At 40.3% G+C, this 16,135-nt stretch overlaps 1 protein-coding gene across 1 annotated transcript; it reads left to right on the forward strand.

Moving 5' to 3' along the window:
* Nucleotides 1–418: 418 nt before the first annotated feature.
* Nucleotides 419–8,778, forward strand: Lyg2 (lysozyme g2). Its single transcript, XM_026412554.2, has 5 exons — nt 419–461; nt 4,533–4,673; nt 5,632–5,828; nt 7,062–7,200; nt 8,660–8,778. The coding sequence occupies exons 1-5, from the start codon at nt 419–421 to the stop codon at nt 8,776–8,778; spliced, it is 639 nt and encodes a 212-aa protein (XP_026268339.2).
* The last annotated feature ends 7,357 nt before the right edge of the window (nt 8,779–16,135 follow it).

Consider the following 16,135-nt stretch of genomic DNA (forward strand, 5'->3'; position numbering starts at 1 on the left):
GACCTTCTCAAAGAGAGGGAGGTTTTCTCTTGGAGGTTGCAAACCAGGTAAAGCTGGCTTTCTCTTATCTTGTAAAACTTGCCTTTTGAATGAAATCAAGAAAAGGGACTATTTGTGAAAAATCAGCACAACAACTTTCTTTTAAGTGTGTGAGGGGTGACGTAGAAGATGTGCATAGGCTTGAATCCATATGAAACTGGATTCAAATGAACTAGGAAAGAGTATAAACCAATGAACCATCTACTGAGGCTGTCAGAATGCTATCTTGGAAATGGAAAATGGATACTGAATTAGAAATGACTCCAGGCTCTTTTTTTTTTTAAATCAGAGCAACTTCTTTTAAGACATCTTTACATTTTAAAACTAATCAGTTTCTATTTCAAATCAGAACAGGTCCTGGAGGATAAGAGTCACCACCATGCTACCCTCTGTTGTGTTTTTGGGACTTACAGTCCTCATTGGTAAGTCATGGATTGACATTTATCTTGGTTTTCATGGTGTCCATGAAAACCTCAAATATAGTCATAAACCAGAAAGAGCAATGCTTACATGTAATAGTAGAGTGAGCTCACCTGGCCTCCTTGGCCATCAATCAGAAGCTTGTTTCCATAATTAGGAGTGTATTTTTCTTGTCAAGCAGGTGAAGAAAGTATCAGTAGGAATTTAAAATTTAAGTATTGATCAATCTACTTACTTCCTGCCTGATGGTGCACCTACTAGGCTTGAAATCTTATTAGCTGTAAACAGTGCCTTTGAAGGCAAGATATATGAAGGGAAAATTATCAATGCCAGGCAATGGAGAGAGAGAGAGAGAGAGAGAGAGAGAGAGAGAGAGAGAGAGAGAGAGAGAGAGAGAGAGAGGAGAGAGAGAGAGAGAGAGAGAGAGAGAGAGAGAGAGAGAGAGAGAGAGAGAGATATCCACCATCTGAGAGGAAACTGAGAGGAAGGTCCTTCACCCAACTAGGAAGTTCAGATCTGAAAGGCAAGTTCCAGAGAGGGCATGGCAGTTGAAGCAGGCTTGGTGGTTTAATGTTAAAGGAAGAGCCTTCTGGATGGGAGTTCAGTAAAGGGCAGAGGAAGAAATGCATAAAAACTGTTAGGCATACAGTAAGCGGTCAGTGTGATCAAAACAGGGGATGTTTCTTGGGGGAAAGCTAGAAGGTAGGCTGATGAGATGGTAAGCGTCCTTGAATGAGAAAAGATCAAAACTTTAGCCTCAGAAAAATAAAGATCCATTGTAAGCAATGAACAAGTTAACTTTATTTAAAGACTAATGATTAAGAAGAAAGCATTTCTAAAATGTTTAACTATAAATTTGGAAAGGCAGGACTACCCCAACACAATAATTTCCAGTTACTGATGATCAAAAATGGGCAGCATAGTTTTACATTTTTATTCATTTCTAATTGCCAGGTGGGAGCAAAGTTAAAAAGCCAATGGATTAATTATGAACTACCATATTATCTGGACACAACTGAAAAGTGATTCTAATTTTAAAAGGGCCTTTTTAAAATGTCAGTACAAATAGTATAGCATTCATGGTCATATTCCAATTCTCTTAATGCAGTGGTTCTCAAGCTTTATACATAAAAGGTAAATGGGAATCTGGTTAAATTATAGATTCTTTGGCCTCAAACTTAAAGATTCTGGCTCAGTTAATCTGGTACAAGGAGCCCATTTTGTTATAGTGTCAGAAAGCTGACTAATACATTCCCAATATCCTCACAGTCTCATAGAAAGAACTTGTCAAACTTTTGGTTTCTTGACAATCAAAGAGCTTAAAATGCCACCTTAGTTATGTTTTAATATGGCTCTCTCTTTGTTTGAGTGTGATTGAGGAACTTTTTTAAAAATACTTTTTGTCAGTGGACTTTATGTATTCATATGTGATGCTGAGATTCAAACCCAGTGTCTCACACATGCTAGGCATGTGCTCTACCACTGAGCTACAACCCCAGCCTGATTAAGCATCTTTCTATGTTTAAGGACTGTTTTCAATTTTTGTCTATGAAATTTCTATATCTGCTGCTGATAATGTGATATTTAAACAGAGATCTAAAGATAGGCAGCAAATCATGTTGATACCTGGAGGAACAGCATTCTAGGCCAAAGGAAACTCCAGTGCAAGGGCTCCAGGCAGAAACCTGCCTCGTGTGTTGAAGGATAAGCACAGAGAAGAATGTGAGTGAGGAAAGGGAAGGAGAAGTTAGAAAAGGAGTAGAGGGTCAGATTAGGTGGAGCATGGAGGACACAATGAAAACTTGGCCATTCCTCTGAGGGACAACTGAGAGATCCCATACATGTCCCCAGGATCACCTGGCTCCTGGGTGGAGAACTGTTAGCCAGAGTAGAGCAGAGAGGTAGGTCAGGATGCTGTTGGAAAAATCCTGATGGGCAATGATGCTGGTTTGGACCATGGTGGTAGCAGAGGGGGAAAGAGGAGTCAATTTCTGGATAGATGTTTTCCATCTACAGTCTCATTTCCCACCTGCACACCTAAATTTTACATATGGTCTCTGTTTTGGGAATATGTCATTCATTAGCTCAAATATGTCCCTCTGTATCTGGGGGAGCTGGTTCTGGGACTCCTACGGAGTACCAAAATCTGAGGATGCTCAAGACCCTAATATAAAACAGTATAGTATTTGCATAGAACCTATAAACATTCTCCCTTGAACTTTAAACCATTTCTAAATGACTTATATCTAATGAAATGCAAATACTATGAAGTAGTTATATGGTATCAGAGGGTTTTTACATTTTTTGTTTTACTTATTTATTTGTTTGGGCAGTACTGGGGATTGAACTCAAGGCCTAAGTGCTCTACCACTGAGTTACTTTTCCAGTCCTATTTCTGTGTTATTTGGGCAATAATGACGATAAAATTTTAAATGTACAGTACAGGTGCAATTTTTTCCCACAGCTGGATGAATCCCCAGATGCAGGGCCTGGGGATGAAGCAGCAGCTGTGTCTCCAAATGTGCGCTGTGAGCACCAGGCACTGCACCGGAGGCCTTGGAGGGGCCGATCTGTGGATCACATGGAAATCCACACTTCTTAGAGAGTGTAGTGGCTTTGCTGTTCCTACCACTTTTATTATCTGGATAGACTTCCTCAGTATCCTAAGATTATTTGAGAATTTTGTCATCTAACTTTCTGGCCTATTCCCACTTCCTTGTTTGCCTGATGATGGATGGCAGTGAGCTGTACCTGTATTTTTATTTGTTTTGGTTGAGTTTTGCTTTTGCATGCTTTTAAAAAGTTCATCTTTATAGTTACTCTGTTTTCCTTATAAAATAAATATTATAACAGTTCTACTCATTAGATGCTTAATTCTAAAAAAGTGTACAATTTCTTTATACTGTTATGTTAATCAGAATTGTACCTGTGGTATGTGGGTCAAATCCATCTCTCTATTAAAAACACTGTTGATAATCCTAACAACTTGGGAGGCTGAGGCAGGAGGATTGAAAGTTCAAGGCCAGCATGGGCAATTTAGTGAGACCCTGTCTCAAAATAAAAATTAAAAAATGATTGAGGATGTAGCTCAGTGATAAAGTGCCCCTGGGTTCTATCCCCAGTACTATAAGCGAAACAATCCAACAACAACAAAAATTGTTTGTATCATTAAGTGATACAACATATATTTTTTTTCCCTGAAGTGCTGGAGATAAAATCCAGGACCTCACACATGCTAGGCAAGTGCTTTACCACTGAGCTACACTCCTAGCCCCAATATAGTGTCTTATATCAAATATTTTAATGAAGTAGATTCTTATAGCAGAGAATTATAATCTTAAATTACAAAGCAACAATTTTTGGAACTATGAGAACGAACTTTTCAATATTTCAGAAAATATCTCTTTTAGTAAATAGACCTGAATGAAACCATTCATGCCATAATAACAGAGTAAAAAAAATAAGAATTAGTTTATTTGGTAAGTTACATTTTTATTTCTAATTCTTTTAAATAGATTCAGAACCTCATCTTCATACCAGTAAGACACAAAATATGTTAACTTGTTATAGTATCTTTCTTTCTTATTTTTGTAAACAAAGGCAAATTGTTCATTGAAATGTTTACATCCTCATAAATACTGTCAAAAGTGTTTAAAAATATTCCCCAAAGTTCCTGCTTGAAACTCTCATAGTTGCCTGGGGGTGTAGCTCAGTGGTAAAGAGCATGCTTAGCACATGGGAAGCCTGTATTTGATCTTCAGCACAGGAAAATAAAATTGGTGGCTATTTTAATCTGGTCAAGCTGCAACAAATATATTTGAGACCCATACAATTTAATTTTCATAATACTTTGTGTGGTGTTTTAGAACTAAAGTACTGTAGTTAAAAACAGAGTCAAAAGGTTGGAGCAGAGTGGGAAGAGGGCACTTCTGTTTTGACTGATGGGTTGAAAATGATAAACAGGACTTGAGGACTAAGTCTATGGCCTTTGGTTTAGCAGGAATTTGTGTTTTAATAGCAGCTCAAGCAACACCTTCTCACAGGTTTTTCATGCATTATCATTTTCCCCCCAGGCACTTCCAGGGGTTCCTACCCGTTCACTCATTCCATGGACAGTCACTTGCATCCTCGCCTGTACCATGGCTGCTATGGGGACATTATGACCATGGAGGCTTCCGGGGCCCCATGTGACATAGACAATTTGATTAACTGTGGTAAGCGAATGACAAAGCAAGCGTTTGGCCTTCTCCCTTTCATCATTTCCAGATTCCTTCTGGAAGTTAACTTAATTTCTAAAAGGTGTCATCATCATTATAACAATCATATCAAAATATTTAAAGTTAAATAAGAATAGACTCTCGCCCAACCTAACAAACCTTTTCTACCCCACCATCCGACCTTTTCCAATCTTGTCCAGATGTGTGTATTTCTACATGTTGAGACTACTCCTTAAATTACACATTAGTTTTTCTGGCCTCATTTTCTTGTTAGGCTTACTTCACTTAAGCACATGAAGAATAAAAGTTTTTTAGTTTTGTTTGTTTGGTTTTTTTTGGGGGGGGGGGGGTTGCTTTTTTTAAAGGTCTTGCTGTATTGTCCAGGCTGGCCTTGAACTCCTGGGCTCAGGAGATTCTCCTGCCTGAACCTTGCAAGTAGCTGGGACTAGGGCCCATGACTGCACCCAGCTTAGAATGAGCATTTTGAAGCAATTCTCTTGCTCTTTGTACTTCCTTCCCTTTGTAATCCAGTTTCAAATCTCCCTTGTGATGTTATCCCAGTATTAGAGGTTCAGAGATGGAAGGAACTACAAGGTGGCATGGAATCCCTCATCTTTAATTTATAGATCTCAGTGCTGAGGTCAGTAAGGAGGAGGGACTTCCCCTAGCACACACTAGGTGGTGGGATAGCTGAACAAGATTCAGTCTAGACTGGCCAACTGCTAGACCAGGCATCTTCTCAAGGCACCCAAATGGCTGAAAGGAGAAAGAGAAACAGCAGAAGTGGCCCCTGTCAGGGGCTGTGGACATGTCAGGGTTTCTGCCGTCCGGTGTCAAAAGGACATCATAGAAATGGTTGTTCCCAGCTGTGGGCAGCACAGGGGCTGTGGCTAAATTAGTATGCATTGGGAACAGTCTGCTTCTGAAGCAAACACTTTCTTTTCTATTCGTTTAGGGATCCGTGGCTCTGAAATGTTTGCTGAGATGGACTTGAAGGCCATAAAGCCTTATCAGACGCTGATCAAGGAAGTGGGGCAGAGGTACTGCATTGACCCTGCTATCATCGCAGCCATCATCTCCCGAGAAAGCCATGGTGGCACTGTTCTTCAAAAAGGCTGGGACCACCGGGGACTTAAATTTGGCCTGATGCAGGTATTTAGCTAGAGACTTTCCACCAGCCACTTGGTCCTTCCTTGCAGAAGCTCAACCCAACTGAAATCCCTTTGCATGCTTCTGGGACCCCAGGCTCTACAGTGTTTCTCCACAAGTGCTTCAGCGTGGCTTGCTCTGACTTTCTGTAACACATCTTTGGTATTTCATCCAAGGGTTATTACCAGTTATTCAATATTTTCTTGAATAAGAAAATTAATTCAGTAGTATTTTATATGTGTCATAACTACAATTCCGTGGTAAATAATATACAATCAACTTCAATAGTGAAAGGGCACTCATTATTACAGGTGTCTTCTTGGAATTCTTAAATTTTTAAATTTCATCCATGAAAATAAAAACACTATATAATTACTTGAACCAACATTTTCCTCCAGGTAAATTGGAGGAAGGGGATTCAAATTATCAGCCTATTTGAGTTTAGGCTGTATTTTATTTATTTTTCCCTCATGATATTGGGGTTTGAAACCAGGGTCTCATGCATGCTAGTCAAGCTCTCTACAACTGAGCTATATCCTCAGTCCTTTGGCTCTTAATGAATGATTGAATTAACTACTGAATTAATTTTGCAGCCCTGGGAATTAATTTGTAGCCCCAGGGCTGCAAAATTAATTCAGTAGTTAATTAACCTCAAGGTGCTCTACCACTAAGCTACATTTCCAGTCCTTTTTATGTTTTTATTTTAAGACAGAATCTTGCTTAGGACCTCACTAAGTTGCTGAGCCTGGCCTCAAACTTGCAATTCTCCTGCCTCAGCCTCCCAAGTCACTGGAATCACAGGTGTATATCATGGGCCTGGCCTTTCAGGCTCTGTTTTAAATTGTTTGTAGAAACACAGATTTCTAGACTTCCCAGTTAGAAACAAATTTTTATTTGAATTAGATGGATTTTTTTTTAACTACAAATGTCTAGACTTTGGGTGACAATCTTTTTTTGTTGTTGTTGTTTTAACATCTTTTTGTCCCCTTTCTCCTCTCTTTGTTTATCAGAGTGCCTAGCTAACACTGTGCGTGTCTGCTTCTCCCAAATCTTTATTTTTCTGACTCTTTTCCTTATGAAAGACAGTACAGTAGAATTGACTTTGGGGGGAAAGATGTCACAGGAAAGATGTCAAGGCCAGCATCTATGAATTTTAACACACGGAAGAGAAATTAGGATCAGCAGAATATTGTATTTCCTTGACCAAATGCTGATATTCTTATCTGAATTTTCTAGCTCAATAAACAAATCCACCACCCTGTTGGTTCCTGGGACAGCAAAGAGCACCTTTTGCAAGGAGCTGGTATTCTAACAGATAGAATTAAAGCCATCCAGAGAAAATTCCCCAAGTGGAGTGCTGCTCAACACCTGCAAGGTAGGCAATATTTTTCATGCTTTGTTGAAATGAGCAGTGGATGAGACTATGAGATACCAAATGGGCCCTGAACCTCCCTAAGAGCATTCCCACTGAGTCAGCAGGGGGCTGGGAGGAGCTGTGGAAGAGATGCAGCACATTCTCTGAACCATGAGTGGTCCACCTTCACCAATTTCCTTTATCCTTCTTCAGGATATCCAGGTTCTTACTGCATCTCTTGTTTTATATTGAGCCACTGAGTGATGTCTTGAGAGTTAATGCAAAAGTTAACACAAAAGAATGCCTTTACCTTCTTTTCCTTGGCTTTCTCCTGATGCAAGAAGTTATTAATCATTTTCTAAATTGCTTGAATAAACTGACTCTGAGCATTCTGAGGCTTCAGGTACCCTGATAAGTCCACCCAGTCATCTCAGGCATGGCTCAACAAAGGCCCACCTTGAGTACAGCATCTCGCAGATGGACTTCACTACTCACCTATTTCTTCTGCATTTTCTGTGACTTTGGAGATACCATAATACAGTCAGACATCTCAGCTAGAAAGACAGATTGTTTTCTTAGCTCACTGGCTTCTTCTTTCTTCGCACCTGGTCCACCAATTCCTGTTTTCCTCCTGCAGATGCAGAGTTATATGTAAATCTTCTTTCTTTCTACACTTTGTCTGAATTCAGAACAATTTTCTATTTTCTCTTTCAAGGGCATTGAAAGAAGAAATCAGGATCAGGATTTTTTTCTCTTGACACCAGAGCACAGCACAATTATGTTAAGACATAAGTAACTGTTGAAGATAAAATTCTAGGGTAAAATAGCACATGCAAGTTCATGAACCTGTACAAGAAATGAATACAGGTAACTTTCACTCAGTGTGGCACATCAAGTGTACTCAAAAATATGTACTGAATGACTTGGGAGGCTGAGGCAGGAGGATCACAAGTTCAAGGACAGCCTCAGCAACTTATCAAGGTCCTAAGCAACTTATTGAGGCCCTGTCTCTAAATAAAAAATATAAAGGGCTGGGGATGTGGCTCAGTGATTAAGTGCCTGTGGGTTCAATCCCCAGTACCAAAACAAACAAACAAACAAACATGTGCTGAATGAATGAATGAGTAGGTGAACATATGAGTGAATTATTGAATAAATGAGAGATTGTTACAATCTCAGACAGAAGATTTGTAGGCATCTATTTCTGCCAGCTCAGGACTACATAAAACTCAAATATGACTCTCATAGGAAGAAAAACAACAATCATAAAGAGAGAGAGAGAGAGAGAGAGAGAGAAAAGATGGAATCTTCTTAGTGATTCTCAGGGTAGCATATCCTTTCAGGAAGAGAGGAGGGGAAGCAAGCATTGGGAATAGAGGCTTTGGAAGATTTGCCTGGAGGGCTGGGATGTCCTGGGAATGCTTGCATCTTATTTCTGTTACAGTTAATATGGAGTCTAAACCTCTCTCTTTCATTTCAGGTGGTCTCTCTGCCTTTAAGTCAGGAATCGAAACCATTGTCACCCCTGCAGACATAGACACTGACCTCGTCAATGATCTTCTTGTCCGAGCTAAATTCTATAGAAGACATGGCTTCTAGGCAAAGCCCTATAAATGAACCATGTTGCTTGGGTATCAAATGCTCCCTCTTTAAGTTTGATATGAATGTGTTGTACTTCACCCTGACACAACATGGTTGAAATTATGAAAGAAAATTTATTTCTGAATTTCTTAATGAAAGTAAGGATTAAAAGAAGAAGAATGAGAGGGGGAGATGTAGTTCAGTGATAGAGCCCTTGCCTAATATACATAAGGCTCTGGATTCAACCCCAGTGCCACATGCACACACACAAATAATAAGTAAAGACAAAAGAAAATTACCCAGTTCACAATATAGCTCCCATGAAATGTACATAGACATACATACAATTGCTTTGCAGCCAACGTGAATATTATGGCATTGACATCTACACATTCTAACAAGACTTCATTTTAGCCCATGACTTCAATACCCACCTGTACTCCATCTACCAGAATTACTAACAGGAAGTTAAGTGAGCCTGACCTGAGCCTTTGTCCTTTTCTTGACATCTTCCCAAATTGCAAGGGCTTTGCTCATGAGAAGCTCCTAGTTCATAAGCCAGGTAACCCATGTGACAATGGAGAAGCCGGGGAGAGAATTCTAGCTCCATAAGTGGTGGAGAGCTGATAGAGGTGATGCTAACCTTCAAGCGAAGTGTGTACACCCTTCAGGCCCACACCAACTCCTGTGTTTCCTTCTCTTGTTTGCTGAAGGTCCATGGACTGGCTTCTTCTATATTCAGTCATTGTCACAAACTCTTTCTAAGGGGTCTGTTGCCTACAAAAGAAGGCTGAAGATAAAAGCATTTGACACTGGCATTAATTTGGTCCCGTGGATGCAAACATAAAGCAATTTTTTATTGCTTAAAAAATTCTGAAAATTTTTAAGCAATAAAAGGAAATTACTAGAAGGCTATCTGATGATTCCCAGAACTAAAACAGAGAGAGGGGTGGTGGGAGGAACCAGGCAACTCTGGTCCTGGAGAGCAATTGGTTAAGCATACTTTATAGCATCCCACCAGGTGAAATCATCAGCACCCTCACTGCACAGATGTACTCCAAAGACCCCCCCCCCCGCACCATCCTTTCAGCTCTCTGCTCTGTATTCAAGGCCCCATGTGTGTGGTGTGGGGATGGGATGTGGATTCTTTCAGTTGAGCACCTGTCCTTTGGCTGCTTTGCTCTTTGGTCTTGCCCAGACTACCTATGATGGAAAGGAGACAATTCTCTAGAAGGAAATTGAATCACCTTGGTGATGTTTACTTGTGTGTCAGGAGAGGACACCATAATATATAGGAGTGTAAAGCTCACAGAGTCCATCCAGGTGGCCCCTGCTGGACTGGTAGCTCCATCTGGAGAAGTTCAATGGATAGTACTGCTTGTCCAATCTCTTTCTGAGAAGGAGTCCTACCTGAGAGCCACACAGAGAAAGCCAACTAAACCGTTCTCTGCCCAATGACCTCTTAACCTGCAGCATAATTGTCTTTGGTTAAGGATGGTTAGTTGAAGCCCAGACTACATCAGTTGTTAAATATTTTGATTCTAATTCCTGTATATGAACAATCCACAATGTTCTTCAGAAGTCTCTTTTGCTCAATAATGATTTCTTCTGGGCTTTACCCAGAAACATTCATTTCATCTAATCCCCAGCCCCTTCAATGTCACTACTACAAGTATAAAATACATTTAGACAAGATAATTTCCCAGTGATTTGAAAAACAAGAATTAGTACACTGTCGGGTATGATGGTGTATGCCTTTAATCCCAGTGGCTCACTAGGCTGAGGCAGGACGATTGTAAGTTCAAAGCCAGCCTCAGCAACTTAGCAAGATCCTAAGCAACTTATAGAAGACCTGTATCTAAATATAAAAAGGGCTGGGGATGTGGCTCAGTGATTAAGTGCTTCTGAGTTCAAACCCCAGTATCCACCCCCCAAAAAAAGAAATAATATACTGACTTATACCATGAACTTATTCCCCGCTTTTCTCTTTAGGACTGAGTTGCACAGACTCCATACTTGAGATGTCTTAGGTCTTAGTCAGGTTCCCCCAGAAGCAAACTGAACAAAGATTTCAGTGCAGTAGTTTATTTTGGAGGTGCAGGGATCACTGGTATGAAGAGGCTCAGTGATCCAGTGAAGGGAAGACCAGCAATAAAACAAGCATCGGAACCTGCAACCCACGGGCGGGTCAGGTCCAGCAACCTGCCGAGTGAGAGAACAGCTACGCGCGCCTGCAGGGAACCGGACAGGACACACAAGTAGGACAGGGCAGGAGGCTTGCTGAAGGGCAGGCCCGTCCCCTCCCCCAGTGCCTGCAAGCTAGGCGAACCTGCAACTCACGGGCGGGTCAGGTCCAGCAACCTGCCGAGTGAGAGATCAGCTACGCGCGCCTGCAGGGAACGCGGACAGGAACCACAAGTAGGACAGGGCAGGCGGCTTGCTGAAGGGCAGGCCCGTCCCCTCCCCCAGTGTCTGCAAGGTAGGTGGGACCCTGACCAGCGTCGGATAGCCCCAGGGGCCTGCTGAGGGGTGGAACCGGCCCCTCCCCCAGTGCCTGAAAGCTAGGCGAACCTGCAACCCACGGGTGGGTCAGGTCCAGCAACCTGCCGAGTGAGAGAACAGCTACATACGCCTGCAGGGAACGCGGTCAGGACCCACAAGTAGGACAGGGCCGGCGGCTTGCGGAAGGGCAGGCCCGTCCCCTCCCCCAGTGTCTGCAAGGTAGGTGGGACCCTGACCAGCGGCGGATAGCCCCAGGGGCCTGCTGAGGGGTGGAACCAGCCCCTCCACCAGTACCTGCAAGCTAAGCGAACCTTCGACCCATCGGGAGGTCAGGCCCAGCAACCTGCGGAGTGACAGAGGTGCCCCTCGTGCCTGCTGGGTAGGCGGACCTTTGACAGACCAGAAGAGCAGACCTAGGGCCTGCCAGCGTAACAGACGGATCACACAAATTGGAGGAGGATCGCAGCCACTACCTGCCCTGCAAGGTGATCTTTCAACCATACAAGAGCAATATAAATAAATAGAGGGAAAATTTCAAAAACACAACAGTTTCACCAAGCAGAAAGAAACGCCAGCAGTATGAAAAGACAAGGAAAGAAAGGACCACAGGCAATGTAGGTCAACTCAACTTTAGAAGAGGTAATAGGTGCAACAGATGGAATGTCAGATAGAGAGGTCAGGATATACATGCTTCAGATGATCTGGAGTCTCAAGGAAGACATGAGACAGCAAAATCAGATAATGAAAGACCACATTGACAAACAAATCCAGGAAGTAAAAGATCAATTTCACAGGGAGATAGAGGTAATAAAAAACAAACAAATAGAAATCCTAGAAATGCAGGAAACAATAAACCAACTTAAAAACTCAATTGAGAATACTACCAGCAGAGTAGATCACCTAGAAGAGAGAACATCAGACAATGAAGACAAAGTATTTCAACTGGAAAAGAACATAGACAGCTCAGCAAGTCTGCTAAGAAACCATGAGCAGAACATCCAAGAACTATGGGTTAATATCAAAAGACCAAACTTAAGAGTCATTGGGATACAGGAAGGCACAGAGCTCCAAACCAAAGGAATAAACAATCTGTTCAGTGAAATAATAAGAGAAAACTTCCCAGACTTGAAGAATGAGACAGAATCCCAAATCTTAGAAGCCTACAGGACACCGAATGTGCAAAATCATAAGAGATCCACACCTAGATACATTATAATGAAGATGTCAAACATACAGAATAAGGAGAGAATTTTAAAAGCTACAAGAGAAAGGAAGCAGATTACATTTAGGGGTAAACCAATCAGGATAACAGCTGATCTCTCAACACAGACTCTAAAAGCTAGAAGATCCTGGAATAACATATTTCAAACGCTAAAAGAAAATGGGTTCCAACCAAGAATCGTGTATCCGGCGAAATTAAGCTTCAGGATGGAAGATGAAATTAAAACATTCCATGATAAACAAAAGTTAAAAGAATTTGCAGCTAGAACACCATCTCTTCAAAAAATCCTTGGCAAAACACTACAGGAAGAGGAAATGGAAAACAATAATGAAAACCAACAGTGGGAGGTAGGACAGTAAAGGGGGGAAAACAAATCAGGTTTAATAGCATTAATAAACAAATATGGCTGGAAGAACAAACCATATCTCAATAATAACCCTAAATGTTAATGGCTTAAACTCACCAATTAAGAGACACAGGCTAGTAGAATGGATCACAAAACAAGACCCAACAATATGCTGCCTACAGGAGATGCATCTGATAGGAAAAGATATTCATAGACTGAAGGTGAAAGGTTGGGAAAAATCATACCACTCATATGGACTGCGGAAACAAGCAGGAGTGTCCATACTCATATCCAATAAAATAGATTTCAAGCCAAAGTTAATCAAAAGGGATAAAGAAGGACACTTCATACTGCTCAAGGGAACCATACACCAACAAGACATAACAATCATAAATATATATGCCCCAAATAATGGTGCAGCTGTGTTCATCAAGCAAATTCTTCTCAAGTTCAAGAGTCTAATAGACCACCATACAATAATCATGGGAGACTTCAACTCACCTCTCTCACCACTCGACAGATCTACCAAACAAAAGTTAAATAAGGAAACTATAGAACTCAACAACACAATCAACAACCTAGACTTAATTGACATATATAGACTATACCACCCAACATCAAGTAGTTACACTTTTTTCTCAGCAGCACATGGAACCTTCTCAAAAATAGACCATATATTATGTCACAGGGCAACTCTTAGACAATATAAAGGGGTAGAGATAATACCATGCATCTTATCTGATCATAATGGAATGAAACTGAAAATCAATGATAAAAGAAGGAAGGAAAAATCAAGCATCACTTGGAGAATGAACAATAGGTTGCTGAATGATCAATGGGTTTTAGAAGACATCAAGGAGGAAATTAAAAACTTCCTAGAGTCAAATGAAAACACAGACACAACATATCGGAATCTATGGGACACATTGAAAGCAGTTCTAAGAGGAAAATTTATTGCTTGGAGTTCATTCCTCAAAAAAAGAAAAAACCAACAAATAAATGATCTCATACTTCATCTCAAAATCCTAGAAAAAGAAGAGCAAAACAATAGCAAAAGAAGTAGAAGGCAAGAAATAATTAAAATCAGAGCTGAAATTAATGAAATTGAAACAAAAGAAACAATTGAAAAAATTGACAAAACTAAAAGTTGGTTCTTTGAAAAAATAAATAAAATTGACAGACCCTTAGCCATGCTAACGAAGAGAAGAAGAGAGAGAACCCAAATTACTAGCATACGGGATGAAAAAGGCAATATCACAACAGACACTTCAGAAATACAGAAGATAATTAGAAATTATTTTGAATCCTTATACTCCAATAAAATAGAAGATAGTGAAGGCATAGATAAATTCCTTAAGTCTTATGATCTGCCCAGATTGAGTCAGGAGGATATAGACAACCTAAACAGACCAATAACAATAGAGGAAATAGAAGAAACCATCAAAAGATTACCAACTAAGAAAAGCCCAGGACCGGATGGGTATACAGCAGAGTTTTACAAAACCTTTAAAGAGGAACTAACACCAATACTTTTCAAGCTATTTCAGGAAATAGAAAAAGAGGGAAAACTTCCAAATTCATTCTACGAAGCCAACATCACCCTGATTCCGAAACCAGACAAAGACACTTCAAAGAAAGAAAACTACAGACCAATATCTCTAATGAACCTTGACGCAAAAATCCTCAATAAAATTCTGGCGAATCGGATTCAAATACATATCAAAAAAATTATACACCATGATCAAGTAGGATTCATCCATGGGATGCAAGGCTGGTTCAATATACGGAAATCAATTAATGTTATTCACCACATCAATAGACTTAAAAATAAGAACCATCTGATCATCTCGATAGATGCAGAAAAAGCATTCGACAAAGTACAGCATCACTTTATGTTCAAAACTCTAGAAAAATTAGGGATAACTGGATCATACCTCAACATTGTAAAAGCAATCTATGATAAGCCACAGGCCAGCATCATTCTGAATGGAGAAAAATTGAAGGCATTCCCTCTAAGATCTGGTACAAGACAGGGATGCCCTCTCTCACCACTTCTGTTCAATATAGTCCTTGAAACACTGGCCAGAGCAATTAGACAGACGAAAGAAATTAAAGGCATAAAGATAGGAAAAGAAGAACTTAAATTATCACTATTTGCAGATGATATGATTCTATACCTAGCAGACCCAAAAGGGTCTACAAAGAAGCTATTAGAGCTAATGAATGAATTCAGCAAAGTGGCAGGATAGAAGATCAACACGCATAAATCAAAGGCATTCCTGTATATCAGCGACAAACCCTCTGAAACGGAAATGAGGACAACTACTCCATTCACAATATCCCCCCAAAAAATAAAATACTTGGGAATCAACCTAACAAAAGAGGTGAAAGATTTATACAATGAAAATTACAGAACCTTAAAGAAAGATATAGAAGAAGACCTTAGAAGATGGAAAAATATACCCTGCTCATGGATAGGCAGAACTAACATCATCAAAATGGCAATATTACCAAAAGTTCTCTATAAGTTCAATGCAATGCCAATCAAAATCCCAACAGCATTTCTTGTAGAAATAGATAAAAGAATCATGAAATTCATATGGAATAATAAAAGACCCAGAATAGCAAAAACAATACTAAGCAGGAAGTGTGAATCAGGCGGTATAGCGATACCAGACTTCAAACTATACTACAGAGCAATAGTAACAAAAACAGCATGGTACTGGTACCAAAACAGGCGGGTGGACCAATGGTACAGAATAGAGGACACAGTAACCAATCCACAAAACTACAACTATCTTATATTTGATAAAGGGGCTAAAAGCATGCAATGGAGGAAGGATAGCATCTTCAACAAATGGTGCTGGGAAAACTGGAAATCCATCTGCATCAAAATGAATCTGAATCCCTATCTCTCGCCATGCACAAAAGTTAACTCAAAATGGATCAAGGAGCTTGATATTAAATCAGAGACACGGCATCTGATAGAAGAAAAAGTTGGCTATGATCTACATACTGTGGGATCAGGCTCCAAATTCCTCAATAGGACACCCACCCATAGTGCAAGAGTTAACAACTAGAATCAACAAATGGGACTTACTCAAACTAAAAAGTTTTTTCTCAGCAAAAGAAACAATAAGAGAGATAAACAGGGAGCCTACATCCTGGGAACAAATCTTTACTCCACACACTTCAGATAGAGCCCTAATAACCAGAATATATAAAGAACTCAAAAAATTAGACAATAAGATAACAAATAACCCAATCAATAAATGGGCAAAGGACCTGAACAGACACTTCTCAGA

Source organism: Urocitellus parryii, chromosome 12 (assembly GCF_045843805.1).
Source record: "Urocitellus parryii isolate mUroPar1 chromosome 12, mUroPar1.hap1, whole genome shotgun sequence".
In the NCBI taxonomy this organism is placed as follows: Eukaryota; Metazoa; Chordata; class Mammalia; order Rodentia; family Sciuridae; genus Urocitellus; species Urocitellus parryii.

Excerpts from the sequence above, each read along its gene's own strand:
- Lyg2 (XM_026412554.2), top strand. The coding sequence starts at position 419 with ATGCTACCCTCTGTTGTGTTTTTGGGACTTACAGTCCTCATTG. Across the intron at positions 4,674-5,631 it reads AGACAATTTGATTAACTGTG|GGATCCGTGGCTCTGAAATG; the intron begins GTAAGCGAATGA and ends CTATTCGTTTAG. Across the intron at positions 7,201-8,659 it reads TGCTGCTCAACACCTGCAAG|GTGGTCTCTCTGCCTTTAAG; the intron begins GTAGGCAATATT and ends CTTTCATTTCAG.